Below are 21,595 nucleotides of genomic sequence, written 5' to 3'. Positions count from 1 at the left end.
CATGAAAAATAGATACGGCGGACTATCCCGACCACCCTGCTTTTCATACATCTGCACAAAGGTGAGAGATGAAGGCATGCACAGCTTTGCCCAGTGCAATACTGTTGCTGCTGCTACTCAGCTCCCTGTAAATGGGGCAGAAAAATCCTGGGTTCGTGTCCCTCCCACTGGCACAAATCTCACGAATCATATGCTTCTCCTCTCTGACCCACTCCTCACTTAGAACTGAGTTTACAGCCATTACCAACATCTAGTGAGTTTGCTATTCTGGGTCAGGAAACTCTCAGAAATAGGTTATTTTATTCTAAAAAAATAATCTAAAACTTCTTGTTGAAAGTTTGACCTCCTTTAGACACTTCCAGAAACCCACGACCTAATTACGCCTTCACACAACTTTCACGAAGATGGTGCTATTACATCTGTCTTATAAAAACAAGACAGTAATCAGTTTGTACGCTCCTTTATTTTCTTATATACATTTTTATATTTAATTAATGAAAAGTAAAGATCTGGCTATTATTTAGCATGTGCTTTCCATCCATGACAACAATCACATAAAGGTTGAAAACATAAAAATCTATATGTATAGTTCACTAATAGCCAGACCACTGAAAAGAGCTGGAAAGGAAGCAGTACTGAAATGAAAACATTGAAGTCTCACTTATTCTATCTGCTTTTATGTATGGAAACCTTTGATATTCTTCTGAAAATTGATGTAACTAGATGGCTCACAGAAAAAATTAATTCCTAGATGCAACAAGTCACTATTTAGGTTATTTATATCACGCTATATGAAAAGTTCAGAGTCAATGAAAAAAAGAAATGTAATTTTAAAATAGAAAAATTTTGATGCAAAAATATTTGATATATCTGATCTTATTTAAGTTAAAAAGTCAGTTTGTGATGACAGAGAATGTATAGACTGTCACTAAAATGAAAATATGTGCTATTACATTTCATCATATATTTCAAGGAAAAAGATGACATTTCATCATATATTTCAAGGAAAAAGATGTTTTCATTCATATTAATCGTATACAATACTATTATATTTTACAGAAAACCATACTGCTTTCATATATAAAACTCTCAATACAAAGTCCAGCCTTTTTTAACTATTAAGTTAATAGGAGACCAAGAGCAGTCACCTGTTTTTCTGTATTTCCATTATCATATGCTTATTTAAGCCTCACAAAAGTGGAACAACAGAATTCCACTGGTTTTAAACTTGGTAGTCATGAGAGCAAATGTAACAAATAAAACAAACAAATGCATACATATGTAAATCCATAGATAAGGAAAGGAATCCCTTTGGCTTAATGTGCAGGGAACTTTCTAAATCTTATATGTAAGAAATATATATCCCTACATTTTGGGATCTTTACCCCAGAAACTGAACTGGAAAATCAAAGCTGTATTATTATTTATGCTGCAAGTGTCCTAAATGAAAAAGGACTGCGCAAGAAGAAAGCAACCAAGAATAGTTTGTGTTTTTCTCAAAATACTTGACTCACAATCCTCTTGGTTCCTGCACTGAAATAACGGAGTTTCCTCACTACCTCATGGAAATACAGTCAGTTTGTATACAATTCTTTAAAGCAATGATTTAGAGGGATTTACAGCCAAAGAAAGTAGCTTTAAGATCTAATCACTAAGGTAGAAAAACCTAGACTCCCTGGAAGCAGAGGCTTAAATTCTGGCAGGCTTACCTCATCCTTTCATCTTTCAGAGGTAGATTAAATTCTGTGTAGCTTAGCATATAGGGGTCCTCCACAGGACTTTTAAAAGATGAAGTCCTATCTTCTCTAAGTGTTGTTAAATATAACAACACTTTTTTTTTCCCCTTAGAAATAAGTCCTAGCAACTTGAAATCATTTTTCAAAAGATGTTTCTCTTTTCCAGGCAGCTCCCTACCTTCTTGTCTTGAAAGTTTTGAAGCTTTATTTCCTTGATTCTCTATTTTAGTATAAGTGATAGACACCTCCTGTAGAATTGTTCTGCTCTGCAGGCAGTGTTACAGAAATCAGGGCCCAGAAGAATACAGGCATTTCTTCCCAGTTCAAGATTTGCTCTTTTCATTTCTTTAAATTGCCAAAAGCTAATCAGGCTCACTGAAACCATTGAAATAAAATTTAAAACTCTCTAAAAAGAGGAAGAAACCTCAGCAAACATCCCACTAATTACTGAGCCTCTCCAACAAATCCTTATATGTACTGAGAAACAGTCTGAGCAAATTAATGACAGTGGCTACTACAGAGCTTGAGCTTAAATTTTTAGAGCTAAACCTGTTGATACATATTACAAGTAGTAATGACTGTACATGTGTGCAGTAGGGATCTAATTTAAGCATTTAATGACATCTAATGCATTATACAACCCTATATATTTTTGGTAGCTACTTGGTACAGTTTGTCCCAAAGGCCTCTTCAGCAATTACAGATAACCAGAAAATTGCTAATAGAACCCCTGTTAATGCAAAACATTTTGGCTAGAGAGAAAAAGGGATGTATGGATTGGTAGCCCTAGGTTTCTGAGTTTTGCCCAATTAAAAAGAAGAGTAATAAGAAAATGGATTTTTCAGTACTTTAAATCTTTATTAATCCTGACTGGGTTTTACGCATATAATCCAAATAGTCCCAAAAAGGCAGATGCGTAAAGATAATGGATAATAATAATCGGCTGCTATTTAGAGGAAAAGGCGTCACTAGGAATGGATGCAGTGTGAAGAAAGTAGAAATGCAGCTCATCAAAGAGGCACTGGCTTGGGCAAACAAAAGACCAGAAACTTAAGAGGCCACGTCCTCTCCCCAAGGCACACTAGGTAGTACCTTGGTATGCAATGCAACTTATTTTCCGTGGAGAGAGAAGTAAAACAATATAGTATATCACAGCCAATCTTCAACTTGATGTTCCCCATATGAAAAAAAGACGACTGACACAAAGCACCTGTTTCTCTTTCCTCAGGGACCTTTAAGCACACCTGGTTCTTATCAACCATGCAATGTCTGCTAATGTTTCAGAAGGGAAGATATACTTTTAAAAATTATTCAGAGTAACACAGCCTGAAGACCTGGCTCAGTACTTTTGAAGACAGACATTATACCCATTTAATACAAATGTCACTGACAAATTGTGTGTCAAAACGCTGTTTCTCAAGTTTTCTTCTACAAGTCAGTCAAGCTGGTAAATGTCAGCTGATGAGCAGCCCAGTACATGTTTTTCAGCCCATTTGAGCCTCCAGCTGTCCAAAACCCTTTACACAGTCACACCAGGGCTGCAATAACCTTAGATGGAGTGGTACAGGAGTGGTGCCTCGAGCTCACCTGGAAATCAGAAATCAGGCTGAAAAGTCCTCTCTTGCAAGCTGTGTTGCCTGCAGCTCTGTCACCTAGCGATTACGGAGGAAATGGTCAATGATTACACGCAAGAACTTGAGACCCTGGTCATCAGACCCCGCAGATGTAGCAGAGCAGTGGAAAAATCTATGAGGCAAATGCTAAAAAGCGAGCACAAAGACGAACTGAAACAAATCTTGAAAATGCTTGGGCAGACTGCTGGTTACAAATAGAAGCAGAGGGCATTTGGGTTACTGAGTCCGAGTCCTTGTCAACGTGCCACAGAAAGCTCTGGTCTCGGGCGTACAACTTCTCTATCGATCTTTCCCAAGCGCTGCAATACCTTGTCCTGGGCATCCCTTGGGCCACAGTTTGACACTGCAAATTTGTTGTGCTGTTGTTGAAAAAACTTTTCACTTCACTTTAAGATAAGCATCAAAGCAACAACAGCAACTCTTTTAATTAATTGAGTCCTTTAATTATTTAATTTTGAGAAAAGTTTGAAACTGAAGAATCATAGTGAGTCATTCATTTTACAGCTAGGACACAAGCATTCATAAGCTCCATTCCTTAGTATCAATCTGTCAACACAGTCAACCTGTCAGTATAAATTAACATAAAGGATGGAATACCTTCCACAGAAAAAAGTGGAGGCACACTATTCATTTCTTCTTTTCTATTAATCACTAGGATAAGTTTTACAAACTTGCCAACAAAGTCATTACAGGTTGCAGTGAATGTGATTCTAACTTCTCTCATGCACGCTGCATCAGTGCATGCTGCAAGCCTAAGGTAGGACCTGCTTAATTTGTTCCGAAACAACGAGCTTCAAAGTCACCTATTTAAAACCCTCACTGAACAAACAGAGATTTTAAAAAGCTTTGAACATTGAGGAATCTTTTTTTTTTTGTCACATGCAAACAACTGTATTAAGTTAGATTTAAATCAATCCAGGGGCTGATGTTGAGAGTCACTATACCTTAGGGAATCAAGCCCTTGGCACCTTACTGGGTAGGATCAGCTCTGCAAGAGTATCCCAATAAAATACAGGCATTTTTGAGAAGATAGGCACTGGCATGAAAGCGTAAGCTTTGCAATTCACCCAGCACCAGGCAAATCAGCAGTGACCATCTTGCTACAGCTGACTGTGAACCCCTCTAGCTTTCATGCACAAGTGATACACTGTGCCCAAGAACTGAAGATAAAGCTCAGTTTTATAATTGCTTATTCTTCTGATGTCTAAAATGGAAAAAGGTTGAAAAATCCCAGGGAAAAAGTACAAATGCAGTTTCTTTGTTTGGACCATTTCCTTTCCTCCTACATTCTCTGCTCCAAAGCAGCATCGATTACTAACTGCAGCTGGACTGACACCTCCGCTATGGTATCTTTTATTATTTGTATTTTGATAGCAGCCAACAACACATCAGACACAATACACTCCCCAGAAAACTCATAGGCTAAATAAGAACACAAGAAAGAGATGGCTAACATCTCTATAAATGCAGTATGTTTTATGTCACATATGCGTGTGAAAAACATTTTTATACGTTTAAGTAACTTAATACATCCTGACGTACACCTGACTTTAGTACTGCAATCTTTCATTTTCACTTGCTCACCACAGTGTTCAAAATAATAATAAAAAAAGAGTATGATTTTGAGGGGGTATTTCAAGACAGTGCTATAGCATCATGAGAGACAATATGAAAAGCACAAATGTGAGATGAGATTGTAGTTCAGAGCAATGTAACTAGAAAAACAGACCAGGCAAGGTGTTATCATACGTACAGAAGGTTGAAAATATTTTGTAATGAAAATTTGGACATTTTGGAATTAAATGATTTTCCTTTCCACATCAACTGTCCATTTGCAAGCTGATTTTACTTATAAATGACATTGAAACAACAGGTTTGGTGGACTTGCAACTCTGTTCTCCTATGACTTGTACTCTGAATAAAATGCGTGAGTCTAGTGCCTTGCTGTCATTCAGAGCATGGCTGGGTGGCAACTGTGTGTGTATGAAGACAGAGTGCATGATAAAGTGCACAACTAGTCAAACGGACAAATTTGCAAATTCAGAACAAAGCCTCATTTTAAAGTCTTGCAGTTCCTCATTAAAGGAAACTCCAGTTACCTCACAGCTTTAGCTATGCATCTCTATGACAACTACACAGACACGTCAGCAAAATCGCAAGATTATAGCACTAGGATAATGACTAAAAGTTCCTCCTTAAGTCCTTGCGCATGAGGGGTTACAAGGAGAACGTGACCGTCACCTCGTGTACCGTGGGTCTGGAGAGGAGCAGGCAACACGAGGGGGACACGGCTGCAGCCAGAGCTGGGGAGGGGGACGGAGGGACTGCTGCCCTCTCACCCCACCTCTCCAGTGTTTGCTACCAACCTGAATTTCTCCAAGGGCTTTTGTTTCTTTGTTATGATCAAGCAGCCAGCCCTGAGAGTAGGACCAGAACTACCTTAGCATGCTGCGTTTTAGTTGGCGATACAAGCATACATTTACCTACAGGAAGACAGGACTTCAGTTGCACAACACTTTCAGATTTTTAATGAGGAACTACCTTTTTACTCAGCCTATCACAAACCATACCAGCCAGAGAGCAAAACAAAATATGTGGTGATATATGCATATACATTTTATTAAAGTCACAAAATTATTCTCTATTAACTTTAAAGTTGGTGGAAAGGGATAGGAGACAAGAAAGGAAAAAAATGAATTAATCATGATGTAATTTAATTGCATAATGAAAATGAAAAATATTTTTGAATAAATTTCATAGAATCATAGAATAGTTTGGGTTGGAAGGGACCTTTAAAGGTCATCTATTCCAACCCCCCTGCAACGAGCAGGGACATCTTCAACTAGAGCAGGTTGCTCAGACCCACATCTAATCTGACCTTGAATGTTTCCAGGGATGGGGCATCTACCACCTCTCTGGGCAACCTGCTCCAGTGTTTCACCACCCTCATCGTAAAAAATTTCTTCCTTAAATCTAGTCTAAATCTACCCTCTTTTAGTTTAAAACCATTACCCCTTGTCCTATAGCAACAGGCCCTGCTAAAAAGTTTGTTCCCATCTTTCTTATAAGCCCCCTTTAAGTACTGGAAGGCTGCTATAAGGTCTCCCCGCAGCCTTCTCTTCTCCAGGCTGAACAACCCCAGCTCTCAGCCTGTCCTCACAGGAGAGGTGTTCCAGCCCTCGGATCATTTTTGTGGCCCTCCTCTGGACCCGCTCCAACAGGTCCATGTCTTTCCTGTGCTGAGGACCCCAGAGCTGGACGCAGTACTCCAGGTGGGGTCTCACCAGAGCAGAGTAGAGGGGCAGAATCCCCTCCCTCGACCTGCTGGCCACGCTGCTTTTGATGCAGCCCAGGATACGGTTGGCCTTCTGGGCTGCGAGCGCACATTGCTGGCTCATGTCCAGCTTTTCATCCACCAGTACCCCCAATTTGGAGAAAGTTAAAACCAATACAGAAAAACTCAGATCAATTCCTACTTGCCACAGTAAATTCGGTATTTCATTACAGAGTTCATTACCTCTATTATTTAATCACACAGCGACTGTTTATAGTAGGAGTTTTCAAAAAGCTAGTTTTCAAATCCAGACAAATAATAATGGAGGAAAAAAAAAGAATCTTATAAAGCAGAAAGGAAAAATAAATGTTTCCTAAGGATATACAATGAAACTGTAAATTTATTTAAGCCTTAATGAAAATCTTAGAAAATATACTGAAGATGTAATTTCTTTAGACTTTTGTGACTACGTCTTCTTACTTTTTTCATAAAACTTTTAGGTTCTGAGTCAATAGAAAATATGTCTAAGCTTTAGTATTTTGTACTACCTTTTTCCACCTCAAGGTTTACTCAGTCTAACATGAAACTCTCAGGTCAACAAAGTTTTTATTTAATCCAGCATTAGTTTTAATTACTATTGCCTTTTGAAAGTGCTCTTTAAAAAAAAAGCAAACATGTTATAAATTAGGGGAAAATTTGTGCATGGCTTCTTTCTTTTTTATATTTCAATATGGTTAATATTTAGCCTCAAAGATTTATTTTCCCATGGAAAAAATATTTTTAATCACTTGAAATTAATTTACATGAAACACAAAGCTTGTTTTAGACCTTAAGTGGGGATTAATTTGAAGTTAGGGGCTGGTTTGAAGCTGACTCTAAAGTGGGAACACATATGGCATATGGGACTGGCCCACTTGTATTATACAACCTGTTTCAGATTCTGTAAGCTTATATGTGCTTAGACTATTTCTACAGATACGCATATTGCAAAGCTGTCAATATTAGAGGAGCTCGGCACTACAGATTTACTGCCTTCTATGCTGTTAAGAACGATAACCTGATTCAGTTCAGCCTGTATGGTCTCTTGTCATGGGGTGAAAAAGGAAGGTGGAATAAATCACTCTTACAATTAAGTAGTTCACTGAGGGTTTCCAATATTTTCCTAGTCACTCTCTCCTGGAAGTCATATTACTTTCATATGACTTAAAGTGGAATATCTTATCAGGTTCTTATATGAAACTGAATAGGCATAAATTTATAGGACAAAAATAAAGGAAACCATAGGTATACCAGCAAATCACACGCACACACGTGCATGGCCTTAAATCTGTAGATACACAAAATACACACACATGCATATATGCATGTACGTATGTATGTACAGCATCTCCTCTCTGCCTCCATGTTACATTTCTAAAGTAGGGAGACTAATGGATTCTCTTGCTTGTGTTGCAGCCCCTGCTCAACAGTTACCCCTGTGAGGACCCTGGAAGAAGCAAGGTGCATGGTTTGGATGAGCAGACTCTAAAATATTCCAACAGAAGAAAGCCTCACACTCCGTGGTTTCGATACAAAACTTCAGGCTGCTTGAGAGTTTCGGTTCCAGTATGAGTTTGATTAAATTGAACATGCGTGACACAGCGATGGTAATCTTCTGTCACACACTGATGCTCAGAGGGTTAGTCACCAGGAATAAAGCAGTGAGAAACGAAGGAAGGTAGGCAAATAAAACTATAGTGATCTACTGAACTGAAGGGCTTGGAACACAAAATGGGAATGACTCCTGTTATAATGACGATACTTTTAATTATATATATTCAATGAAAAATAAACTATTAGAGAGAGAGTAAAATACTTCCAATTAATGGAAGTAATGTAATGTTCAAACTTAAATGAAGTATTTTTCCCTTGAGGGTTTTACTGTACTATTTTACTTAGCTTAATGTAATTTAAATTACAAACAGAACGGTTTTGTAAGCCCCCAGAGAAATGTATTATATTTATAATGTATTTCCTTTGAAGTGGTTATGGAAATCATGCTCTTCCTGAAGTCTGTATCTCACATACCACCTACTGCTGCAAACTAGTCATTCCTCACAAGTTAAACATGACCAGTCTGGTGAAGTACGTGACAAGAAAACCCAAGATTTTTTTAAAATGCCAGAGGAAACCGAGATTTGTTAGTCCGAAAACTAATAGTCTTTCCTCCAAAAAAATGGTATTGAAAGATTTATGTTGATAAAAGTTATGTTTTTTCAGAGGGAATGGAACTCAGCCATAATCATTCCACATGAGTTTTTGATGCATGTAATGAAAGAAGAATTGTTTACACTATACCCTAGAGGGAGTTTCAGCTGAGAGTAATTATATTTTGTCTACTTAAATTTAAATATGTAAATATTTACATCTTTCATTTAAATCACAAATCCTTAAAAAAATTAATTCTGTTATAAAAATTACACTTTCTTTCAGGATGCAAATTACAAATGACCAGTTTGTGTCACCTTTTTTCCTCCAAGTAATTAAAATAATCTATTTATGAATAAATAAGCAAATATGAATGAATACATTGAACCTCAGTCTATGTGCTTTCCTCACCATCAATAGCTACTGCATAGACTTAGTTAAATAACTAGAGAAAAAGAGGAAATTGTCTCTAGAAAATTAATTTTGGCCATTAATCATCTTTTTAAAGCATAATAGTACCCTATCCTCATCGATGAACCATTAATTCAGCACTCCAGCCATAGATATACAATAGTCTAAGCTGTGATGCTTCTCCTGAAATAATGCCAAGCCAAGTCACTTCAAAGGCACTAAGCAAGTAAGCACTGTACGATTTGGCTGATTGTGCAACTGCTTGCAGCAGGAACTCATGACAGCCGTAGTCACAAATTACATATGCTTTGAATTGGTTATTCTTTTTGTCAAAGCTACTCTTCTGCTCTAACCTACTACCAAAATCTATAAATAAATAAATAGATAAATAAATAAAAATACAAGTTCTCATTAGCTTTGGATTAAGAGCGTGAATCATTTTTTGAGGGATAATCTATAGGAGCAAGTATTTCTGTGTCACTACTCCATAAAACAAACATCAATGCTCTGGAGTTCAAACTTCTGTTCGACTTAGTAGATTTTATCAATACCACAAAGTTTCAGGTAGACATTGAAATGCAGAAAGAATAGTTTTAATCACATTTATGATTATATGTAACATATGAATGAATTTTAACACATGAACTTCTTTTTAAAAAAAATCAACATGAATATACTGCTGTACAAACCTTCTAAGAAAAGACATTTCCTCTGGCTCTTCTTAGATTAGACATTATCTAGTTCACAATTGAAAGTTACACCAATTGTGTTAGAATTTGCACTTTGTATTAAAGTGCCAACCTGTACCGCAACCTTTGCAGACATCAATACTTTGCTAAAAGCCACTAAAGCACAAGCATTACTTGTGTTAAATGACAAATGCATGTCATAGTGACCATTACCCTTCCATTTGAGGCAAGATTTTAAGATTCTGACAGCCTAAACAGCCGAGCTAATGTACCTTTGCTAAGCAAAATGATGCTGCTCCTCTTGACTAATGTAATGTGTTCAGATGAACTGACAAATTCTGTTAATGCGCTGCCCATTTGTGGGTAGTAAAGCACATTATTTTATTATTTCTTTACACATATAATCCCTTAAGAGGTAGCACGACAGTGTAGTGTAAATCTAAAGCAATCCATTAGATTTATTTGCATGAATGGCTTTATTGTTGTTAATTTAGTATCAGAAAAGAAAATACTAATTTCTGGCTTTCTGGAAACTTTGTTACTACATTTCTTGTAGACGGATTATATGGTTTGATGCTTTAACCCTTTATTTTTTGCTCACTGTCACATCAGAGTCTAAGTGACAAATAATACGTTTTTACAGGGAGAGAGATGTGGACTGTAACAAAATTTGCAGAAGTTAATTACATGAATTCAAGTATTTGCTTTGTTACTTTCCTTTTAGGCTAAAGCTGAATACAATTCACAGAATCACAGAATCATATAGGTTGGAAAAGACCTTTAAGATCATCGAGTCCAACCATTCCAGTGTCCAATTCAATTCCAGTTCCTTCGGGGTACTCTGAATTTTGGCACCAATTAAAAAATTTCCTGCCAAGGAACAGTTGTGCCACTGACACCTACAGAAAAGGCATTCTCCTCAGACCCGATACCCTGTCCAGCATAAGAAATATCTTTTGGGATTGTTTTCCTGTCCATCAGCTACAGCTGGGGAAGATTTTGGATACTCACAGCAGGGGACACGAATCTCTTCTCCAGTCTAGGGCTAGCAACCCACTTATGAATTGTGACAATTTAAATTTAACTACTAAACCAGAAAATTTGTGTTTTCAGTATTTTATTCACAGAAAATCTGTCATCTGCCAAAAAAACCCAACCAAACAAACCAACCCACAACCTTTCACCTTACACAAAATACCTGAAAAGACATCTAAATAAAGCTGGAATATGGTCAACACAACACGAAAGGCAAAACCAACTGTAACTGAGTATGGCCAGCTGTGTAACAGTGTGCAAGACACCATGTCCTAATTTCAGGATACGAAAGCAGGGGTAAACATTGTTTCTGGATTCATCTCAGACACCTGCTGTTAGTACTGAAGCCATAAAGATTCAGCCAGTATGCTATGAAAATGCTTTCCTGAGATGACTTGGTTAGAAGCTTTCTCCAGACAGAAATGAATGACTGAAATCTCCAGACACTCCAGAAACAATCACAATAAACTGTCATGCCGCAGTCCCTAAAGCACTGACAGTTTATCGTGATTGCGTGTGAGGAGAGCCGTTTTCTGTGCAAGGAGAGCGTGCCAGCATGTGTAAATACAGGCCATCTAAACCACTGCTACATATCCATGTTTACAGCTCATTTCCACAAAATTAGAAATGCAAACCAAGGTGGAAGTTTTACAGAAATGTGTGAGGAATGTAAAAGAAACATGAACTATAACATAGACACAAATGCTGCAGCCTACCAATTCATGTAAATTATTTTAAATGCCACTGCAACTGAGACATAAAACAGCATAACATACAAGGGAGAAAGCAGTCAAGTGATAATGAATGCTGGCAATTTAATCAGCACAATTTAGTTCTTTGCCGAGGTTTACTCTCGCAGAGGGAAATGACTTGTTGAAACTAAACCCAGCTACCATATCACAACCAGAAGGGAAAGCACACTTTTCAAGAAATTGAATTTAACTTGTTGGATTCTCGCCTCTACTATAGCAACACTGAATCATTCTGCAGGGAAATCCTGGAGGTGGAATAGCGGCTTTACTGTGTCTGAAACTCATATAGAAAACTTGAAGGTTTGTACAGAAGCTCAAGATGATCAACAGGAATAACCTGAAGGCATCTTTCTCCCGATTATCAATACCATGATACTGCTCTACTCTTCTTAAGGCAAGCACAGAGGTTCATTCATGTAAACCTGTTCAGCCTAGCTCTTACCCTGGCTAGCTCTTATCCTGCTAAGTGTGCAGTTGTAATAACAAGAAGCTCAAGGCTTGCCAACTGCTTGAGAATTTATTTACTTTCTCTGCTGGGTTTTGTCCCTAAGCTGAAATGTGCACTACTGCAGCTGCAATTAAAGTTAGCTCAGGTACGCCTACAGGAATGACAGGCATCACAGTGTTCCCAGCACCCACAACAACTTAAAATAGATGTGGCAAGGAAACCAAACGCATTGTGACATATGATGGTCTACAGTTGTGTGTCTGTTGATGATAAAACACACTGCAAAGTTGGAGGGCCTTAATAAATGATTTTGTAGTCCATAAATTCCAAGAGACCCTGACTCTGCAAAGTGAGCACTGTTGCCAAAAATCAGCTGTTTCCCAATATGTTGAATACTTGGAAAGATATAATGTGAATATGTATGTTTCTTTGAATTTTACCTACACGGTCCAGTGAGGAACATCAAAGCGGCTAGTTGCATCAGGCACTGTGTAGTTCTGTGAAGTCCTCTTTTGGAAACAAAATTGGTAGTGTGTCAGCATGTAGGCTGTGAACAAAACAAAAAGCAGAAAAAGAATTATTAAAATACAGTACGTACACATGGAGGAGACACAGACATACAAGCCAAAACGCCTCCTTAGGACCAAGAGAAGACAAAAGCTATTAATACTTTCTATTGATGAATAATATATATATATATATATTTAAATCTTAAGAGACCTAGCTGAAAATATAACAACTCAAGCATGCACGTATCTCACAGAACTGGAGCAGTGGTACTGACAAGCCTTTGGGCTGCTCATACCTACCCCCAAAGGACTAGGTATGATCACAGGATTTTCAGATGATTTTTCAAACCCAGTGGCCAAATTGGAGCGAGGATAACAATTTCTCTAAGACAGCACAAAGAAGTCTGCAGCTGAATCAGTAAGGGAGCTTGGCTGGCTTGTGCCTGGAAATTGGCACCTCCGGGCACAGAGAGAGCGGATGCTGAGCCCGCCTAGACCCCGGGAGCAGCTCGACACAGGGGCAGGACTAAGAACTGGGCTCTCCTTTTCTTTCCCAAATTATGCAGTCTCTTGAGTTAACCAATTTAGAAAGCTGGTTTGGAATATTAATTTTCATGTCAACAATGTAAAAAGCTAGAAAAATAAAACCCCTAATGTATTCCGTACATTATATTTTCAGCTGCATTTAATATACTGTTGCTTTTAAAAGTTGACATGGCTATAGAGGAAGCAAAAATAACAATAATTAAAACCTAAACAACATACTTTCCTCTGCAAAAGTTGTAAATTCCTGAAATCAGAAGTGTAGGAGAAAGATTAACCACTGACTACCATGTTCCATTTCATTATATATAATTAGTGCCAAGTGGAACCATGTGCCATTATTATCCCATTTATTGCACGCCATTGCAGCCTACGGCTTCAAGACTCCTTTGAATAACTTACTTAAAAACAGAAGAGTGACTCTGAATCAATAGATGCTCCATGTGTTCGCTCAGTGTCTCAGCCTTTACCAGCATGCCAAGGGATTTCACTCCCAGGTGCTATAAAAAGGAGGCGGCCGACCAGAGAGAGAACACACTGGCTATGCTGGATGCTCAGTTTCTCAGGGAAAAAAAAAAAACAAACCAAAACAACAACAACAACAACAAGGTTGAGATTATTGACAAACAAGACTGAGACTATATTCCAGTTCATTTTCAGAATGGCAGAAAATACACATATACTACCACTACTACCCATGTACATTGCTGCACGCCAACACAGCACTTCTAACACGGCTCTGATATACCATTAATCACGAAGGTCTCTCCTTCCTTTGGTAAAACACTCTCCTGGAAGACAGCGATTCCCTCCGCTAACCCTGCACAGCCAAGAAGTGCAATGTGTTGAGTGGAGGCGAATCCGAACACACCCTTACACCAAATGAAAACAAGAGAGGCTGTATTTGCGAGAATGAGCGGAAAGGAAGCAGACCACGTGAAATACGGCCAGGAAAGAAGGAATACGCATTATTTGTCTTACAAATAGTGCCATGCAATTCTTAACTGGAAGGAGCCTGGACACGGCAGTGTGGCAAGCCCTTTCATAAGAGCAGGCTTTGATACCCTCTCTGCTCAAATCAACGTTTAGATGAGAGACAACCACTCCAAACCCACTTCCTAAAGCATTTCTTTTCCTAGGTATTTCTTTGCCGAGCCGTTACACGGCTACTCAAATCTCTGTTCCTGCCACTGCTCCCAGACAGACAATGCACAGGAAGCGCAGCACAAGGAAACGCGTCCGCGCTGAAGGTCACCAGCAAAGAAAGCAAAGCGCTCGGAAAGAGGCAAGGAGCAGCCGGGGAGTTCACGCGCATCGTTTAACCACCTCCCGCCTGGAAAGGGCTTTCGCTCTGTGAAGTGACGCAGAAGCTCTGTAAGGACATCGTGGAGCCTTTGGTGGGAGAGCTTGATCTTTCGGCTCAGGAAGGATGGTTCCAGACTTTTCAAAACAGCAGCTCTGGTTTCAGTACTTCACTCCAGTGATGCAGCAGTAAATCCGCACCTTAGTAATTCACTCACCTATTAAAACTACAATTTGCACAGCATGTACCTATTATTGTTTAACTGAGGTCCCTAAGGTCCTTGGTAGAACCCTTACACGCTGTCACCCATGAAACAACAATGAGAATTACACTTAAAACCACTTAAAACACTTACAAAATTAATTGTTCAATTATTTTTAATACAGAAAGTATAAAGGATGAAAAGCATTTCTCATTCACACGATCAATGCGGAAAAGTAATTTTAAAAAATCTGCTTCATGACCAAAGCCAGTTTTAAGTCACTTTTACACTTTTAAGACTGCAAAACAATTGAAGCCTCTTTTTAGTTAGTTGAGCCTCCTTTTAGTTGAGGAATTACAGTATCTGACAATTAAAACTGGAATTTTAATAATGCTTAATAATTTCGCTCTTATCAAGTTATTACGTTTTTAGCTAGTAATAAACTGATTCATTATTAAATTAGCTTTTCAAGCTATTCTCAATAAAGAAACTTCTTCCCAGTAATTTTCTACTATATTTTAATTTTATGCCATTACTATCAACAATCCAGTTTTACTCCCCTAACAATGCAGGTTGTGACTCAGAGCTTTGGAATTCATTGCCCTAATTTATGATAAACTAAGACTCCTCAAATAAGCTTGTGCTGTGTGTATATTCAGCTACAAAACTAATAAACTCTACTCTTTATGAGAAGCAATCAAAACCAGTTGACAATTCAGCTTGTGAAGAACACCAAGGTCCATTTAAAGCAACCACATCAAAGTTTTATCCCCGCACATCTTTCCACCTTGGTTCAATTTGATTCTTTTAGAAAAAGGAGAAAAGCTGTTATTTGACACAAAGCATTTGGAGAGAGATGCTTATAGTGAGGGTGGACCTGTAATGGACATCACAAAATGTGGTTGCTAACCCCTTAAATACCCGGGATAAAATCAGGGAAGATGGAAACCTGTTTGATTTGTGTTTTACACCTGGGAAACAATGGTTTGAACCATTCTTCTGTGCTGATACAGTTCATTAGTCCTTCTTTATTCTTTCTGGGAGACTTGTCCAAAAAAACCCCCCAAACCAACAAACCCTCCCAAACCCCACCCCAGATATCCGCATGAATCCTGGACCTATTAAAGCCAACGTCAGCCACCTCCGACGTCAATTGCTATGTCTATGCTGGAAAATTTAATTTGCAGGGTGCTTCTAGGCATTGGCACTCCATCTGTGCTATTAAACTGTGAGACTGGTCCTAGCAGGATTTTAGCTTGAGCATGGTTTGGGAGGCAGCACGACCAAGGAACTTCAGTTAGGCTCTGTGCACGTGGGCATGCTACGGAGAGGAGGGGACTGAGATTTGTGATATTACAAATACATCTGTGATTACAATACCTTAAAAGATGCCGCTGTCTGGACAGGCGGGCACTCTGTGTTCCAGGTACAGAACTGAAGATCACATTTTATGACTTCTATGATTCCTCTCCTCTATCCATGAGAATCCCTATTTAAAGCAAGAAGTGCACCTGTGTGCCACCTTTAGCATTTTATTTATTTTTGATAAAACCTCACTTGAGACTAGAGTGTCAGAAAGGCCTTTAAATAAGAGAACTACTTCTGTGGAAAGCAAAACTCTGGATACCATAATTTCTGCTCTGTTTACTTGATAAGGTGAATCTGCACGCATTGACTCTGCACTGAGAAATTGAGTTCCTGTGTTTATACAGAGGTGTATCACGAGGTAGGTTTCTCACTATCAGAAATAACTTTCACAGACTGGTAAAACTTCATACCCCCATAATAAGGTGGGTATTTCACCTGAGTGTTTATCAGACAAAGGTGATCTCATGTTTGGGTTATTTTTGGTTTGGTTTTTTTTGTTTTTTTTTTTTTTTTTTTAAATGAACTTTGGGCAATTTTTGTCTTGCTCTAAGGAAAAAAAAAAGGTCTCAAAATTGGAGGGACTTAGTTACATATTTGTATTTTCTTGCCTAAATAATCTATTAAAAGATAAATCAACACTACTACACATCACATTTATCATCCTCAAAAATGCCTATAGATGTACCTACACAGATAAAAGGCACTGTAATACTTTTATGGATATAATCCTGATGACTTTACAAAATCAGAAAAAAGGCATATTAAAGTATCAGTCCTGCAGCTTCTATTTCCAGTGGAATTTAAAGGGCAGAAAATCTTTTGATTCTTGAGCTTCAGGTATAAAAAAAGTCTGCAAGCTGACAGAGGTGTGTCTGCCTTGCACTTCTTTCACTGGATCTCATTAGAAAGAGATTAGAATCATTCTGGACCAAGACAAGATCAAAGCTGGATGGTAAGAGATTGCAACTGCAATGTTTATACGCTTGAAAAGCACCTTGAGAGGAAAACATGCTACACCTAGTTCAAAACAGAATTTCTTGCTGGGAGCAGGTCTGTTGTTGTTGTTGGTTTTTATTTATTTTCACATTCTTAGAGTTTGTTTTTTACCTTAAGGAAAGAGTCGGTTTACAAAAAGAGATTTTCTTGTACTGTTGACAAAAGGAATCAAGCCAGTTTCCAAGCACAAGCTGCTGACTCGACTCCCAGCCAGCACAGGTCAGAAGTAGGTAAGAATTTTGAAAAGTTGAGGTACTACAGAAATGTACAGCTTTCTAATTAGATAGCTCAAAAATGAGCACTATCAATAAATAAAGTAAACATGGGTCATAGATTCAGAAGAATATACGGGAAAGTCAAAAAACTGCATTAAAAATAAAACAAATTTTTCTAGATATCAAAAGTGAAACAAAATTGTTTACAGTTTTCTGGCAATGCACTAGACAGATATTTTCAGAGTTTTTCATTATTTATTCAAAAATTTGTATTGCCAATGTCTTTGGCCCAAACTCACTGCTTTAAGTTTGGAGACTAGGCCTGTCAAATGGCCTTTAAAAGAAGCACAAGATTAATATTAGCTCCATATTTGTTACAGAAGTAGTCTGTAAAACGGTGAATCGCCTGATGTGCTCAGAGATCTCATTGCAATCACTGGCTACCAGTGGTCCCTTCAGGCGAAATCCAAAATGACAGGATCATCTTCTCTCTAACCCTAGCCCAATAAACATGTTAATATTGTATTTCACGTTGAACTGCTTCAAAAGGCTACGTTAAGGAAGAACAGTTCTAGAATATCCTATAAATTAGATGGAAGGAGGCGGCACAGGCTCATTCTACAACTTGGACTTGAAAGATGAATTGATGTCCTGTGTCTGTTCTAAACACTAGCTATAAAGATAAATTCTTCCTGTGTTTGTGCAAATGTCAACTAAGTCCCCACTGAACTGAATCATCTTCTGCATTTCTGAGGTTGTAGCAGAAATTCCGTAAGGCCAAAATAAAAGGACAAACTTAATGTCGCACAACAGTTCATTCAACTTGCTCAACTTTCATTTTTTGAGGACAACTGAAAACAATAATTTTATGCCCCTTTCATCCAGTTTAACCAAGATAAAAACTAATGATTAGCATCCCAAATTTAGACAATGTTCTCAATGAAGAGGTGTGAATTCATAGCACTGACAGCCAAATCTGTTTCAGCTGCTGAATAACTAGAAGGCTTCATTTTGTTTTGAAGTTCTGAGGAGTATGGTAAAACAAAATCCAGACATTGCAGGTATGATTTGAATTTGATAGTCTCATACCTCAAAAATTGTTCAGTCTAGACATATTACATTTGTTTCACTCTAGATTAGCGACTTCAGCATTTTATTGGCGAAGTTGAGTGGCTATTTTGGAAATATTCAGTTAGATCTGCTCAGTGTAAAAGTGTTTAACTCAGTTCAGTTCACGTACAAAGCATCTCATAAGTGCGCTACAGTGTCTGAATATAATCAGTAGCACAAGCAGTTAGGAAAAAGGAAAACGTCAGGAAAAAACAACTACTAGGAGAGTACTTCAGTTTAACTGCTCTTTATTACTTATAGTTTCTATGTATCTGATATATAATCACAAAAGCTTTTGAAAATTTGAGAAGTGATTAGAATGTCTCTTAGATTTTGATTCCTTCGGGTGCTTACTTCGGGCCTGACTTCTAGCACCTCTGTTTTTAAGAAAACAAGGTGCTAGATTCAAACCAGGAAGCTCACTATTTGGTATACAGTTATCAGCATTAATAATTTAGGAAGTAGTCCCACTTAACTTTAGATATCTTTACAGTTATAGGCATCTACCTCTGAGATGTACAGACTCTGTGCAGTCAACACAGGAAAAGCTGCCACATCAAAGGACCGTTCAACAGAGCTGATGTATTTTAGTTGTTTGCCCTAGGATGAGATGAAGTACGCCTTAGGACTATCTCATGTTCTCCATCCATTACACAGCACATCTAAATCTGGTTTGATGAATCCCATCCTGAGTGTTCACTTCTCATGATCATAAATCAGTATCTGTAATAACCGTTTTTACAAATCCCTTTCATCCACTGTTTAGTCTATCTGATCCATCCAGCCATTTAGAGTGAGATTAGGCTCCACTATATATGTATTTTATATATATATATATATATATATATGCATGGAAAAAACCACATATCCCTTCTCATGGAAGACAACCTTATCTGAAAAAGATGTCTTGAGCAAACATACTGCTTCGTGTCTTCCATGCAGAGTTTCACTATTAATAGTCACTCAAAAGTTTTAAGATATTCATGACCCCCCCACTGACAGCCTTTCCTCCACCTACCACTGCACTTGAGAAGGATGCTTCTCTCTCCTGTGGTTTTCAGTGTCACTGATTTCTTTACACAGAAAAAAAAATTTAAAAATTTTCACAAAACATTAGAAATTTCAGTATTTCAGGAAATATTTAGGTGTGACTCATGTATACAAGATACGTGTCTGGTGTGTTAAATCTGAGAGAGTGGGAAAGCATAAGTAAAATTTTGAATTATCATATAAGGCAGTTGAATGCGCTGTGAGTAATATGCTGCTTTATCAGTTGGAAGCAGATGGACTTTCCTGAAAAGGGATGTTAAGTCCGTTAATGGAAATGTGCTGCCTGTTCACTGGGGTACCCGGGTAGGAAATGTCCCATAATTTGGTCTTTCCTAAATATGCCTGCTAGGCGATAGAGGAAAATCTCAGTAATCATCAGTTTCTTTCTAAACTCCATTTTGTATAAAGTATACACAAAATTACCCAACAATTATCTTAATGGAACTTCTGATGAGAAATTATGGGGTTAATGAAGATATTTATAAGCACAGAGAAGAGATAAGCTGTTGGCAAGAGGTGCAATAATGTCCCACACTCACCTACTCTTCTACATCCAAAGAAAGTTAACGGCATGTATATGCAAACCTTAAACAACCCCCTAAATGAACCCAGACAGTGGCTGCAATGCAGCTTTTATATTCAAACGTATAAAACTATGTCTCTGGGCAAAGAAGAAAGGTGGTGAAACATTAAATGTTCAACTCCTTCCACACCCAAGAGTTACAGACACAACAACAGCCGTAATTGCATCTACTGGAATTAAACCTCTTTATCCAAGCAGTTTCACTAAATCTATTTGCAGAGCTGAAGAGACGAAATCACTTTTTGTTATTCTTTTAAATTAAAGAGTAATTTTAAATCCTGACAGCTCAGAAAGGAAGCGATCGTTGTAAAACCGCCACGGGGTGATGCGTGACCCGAGGCCAGGGCCACCTCGCCCATAAAGCCACCAGCACTAAACCTGCCAGCCCCCACAGTGGCCCCGCGGGGCTGACAGCCTGGCCTGCGGGCACCAGCCCAGCTCCAGCCTGAATTTCAGGTCCTTACGGGGCAGGCGGCTTCCCGGGCCTGGGGGCAGGACCCTGGGACCCTGCAACACCGGCGTCGGCACCATCTCCTGCGGCTGCGGCCGTTCCCCGGCGCCCGGGGTGCTGCTGCTGCCCAGCGAAGGCAGTTCGGCGTGGTCTGGCGGCCGCCGCTCTCTTTGATGCCAGCGTTCAGAGGGACAGGTTGCCCATTTCAGTGCGTAACAGGGGGATCTGCACTTCTTTGTGCGAAAGCCTAACCGTACTTAAGCCCCAGGACTGAATACCTAGAGTTATGTATCGTTTACAGGCTACAGCAACATCTAACGTAACACAAACCAGTGCGGGAAAAGCTGCTGATTTTGACTTTTAACTAAAATGTCTCGTCGCTAAGAATGCAGCTTATTGCTCGCTGTTTTCTGTGTTATTGCGAACAGCCACGCAGGCATCAGGGCTGAGGAGCAAAAGCTGAGAGAAGCGCTCAGTGCAGGGACATAGTCCTGCCCCGCTATGGGAGAACACCATAAATAAGCTTTGGGACTGTAACGTGCCTTTGCTCGTCTGCAAATTTGTTAACCTCTGTAGATCGCTTGCAGTGTGGCTTTCTGTGCAGCTGAAGTTAAAGATCTGTTATTAATTTTGTATTGAATTAGTATACAGAACTTCAGTATTGGAAAAAGCAGCTCAGCCATTTCTTTCCCTATCAAAATCTTGAATTTTGTTTGAATGTTTATACAAACTAAAAAACTAAATATCTTGTGGCTGGTGGGGAGAAGGGACGAGGAAGGAAAAAAAGAAAGGAAGGATATGTGGGAAGATAACAACCCTGACATGAAACCCTTGTGTCATGCCATATTCTGTCATTAAATTCACAATTTAATCAACAAATCAGATTCCCAAACTCACAAAGCATACTATGTCATCCCAATGCCAATACTGTACTAAAACTAGACAGACAGCCCAGGGGAAATAAGCCAATGGCTTTCCTATCACCGTTTAACTCCTCTGCTCAGATAATACAGGTTTGGCTTTGCACAGGATTTATTTAATTCTGAGTATTGGAAAAAGCTTGCAACTGATTACCACTGAGGGCAGTAGTAATCAACAT

At 38.6% G+C, this 21,595-nt stretch overlaps 2 protein-coding genes across 5 annotated transcripts in view; one reads left to right on the top strand and one right to left on the bottom strand.

The window, feature by feature from the left end:
• The window catches only part of GREM2 (gremlin 2, DAN family BMP antagonist), a 562,614-nt gene that overhangs the window by 380,573 nt on the left and 160,446 nt on the right, over positions 1 to 21,595 (top strand). The window lies entirely within an intron of this gene.
• Positions 1 to 21,595, bottom strand: part of CHRM3 (cholinergic receptor muscarinic 3) — a 281,911-nt gene that overhangs the window by 118,556 nt on the left and 141,760 nt on the right. Inside the window, exons 1-2 of one of the 2 annotated variants that reach the window (XM_075497395.1) lie at positions 12,611 to 12,714; positions 3,324 to 3,388 (exon numbers count right to left, since the gene is read on the bottom strand). Coding sequence is in view for 1 of the 2 variants with exons in the window: in XM_075497394.1 (XP_075353509.1) it covers positions 12,611 to 12,708 (98 nt within the window). In the remaining variant the exon portion in view is untranslated. Of the gene's footprint in view, positions 1 to 3,323; positions 3,389 to 12,610; positions 12,715 to 21,595 lie in introns of those variants that run through there. The other variant, XM_075497394.1, reaches the window with a different exon arrangement.

The sequence above is a fragment of the Mycteria americana genome, chromosome 3, assembly GCF_035582795.1.
Source record: "Mycteria americana isolate JAX WOST 10 ecotype Jacksonville Zoo and Gardens chromosome 3, USCA_MyAme_1.0, whole genome shotgun sequence".
Lineage (NCBI taxonomy): Eukaryota > Metazoa > Chordata > Aves > Ciconiiformes > Ciconiidae > Mycteria > Mycteria americana.
Note: the sequence above shows the minus strand (reverse complement) of the source record. Positions and strands in the feature narration are given on the sequence as shown.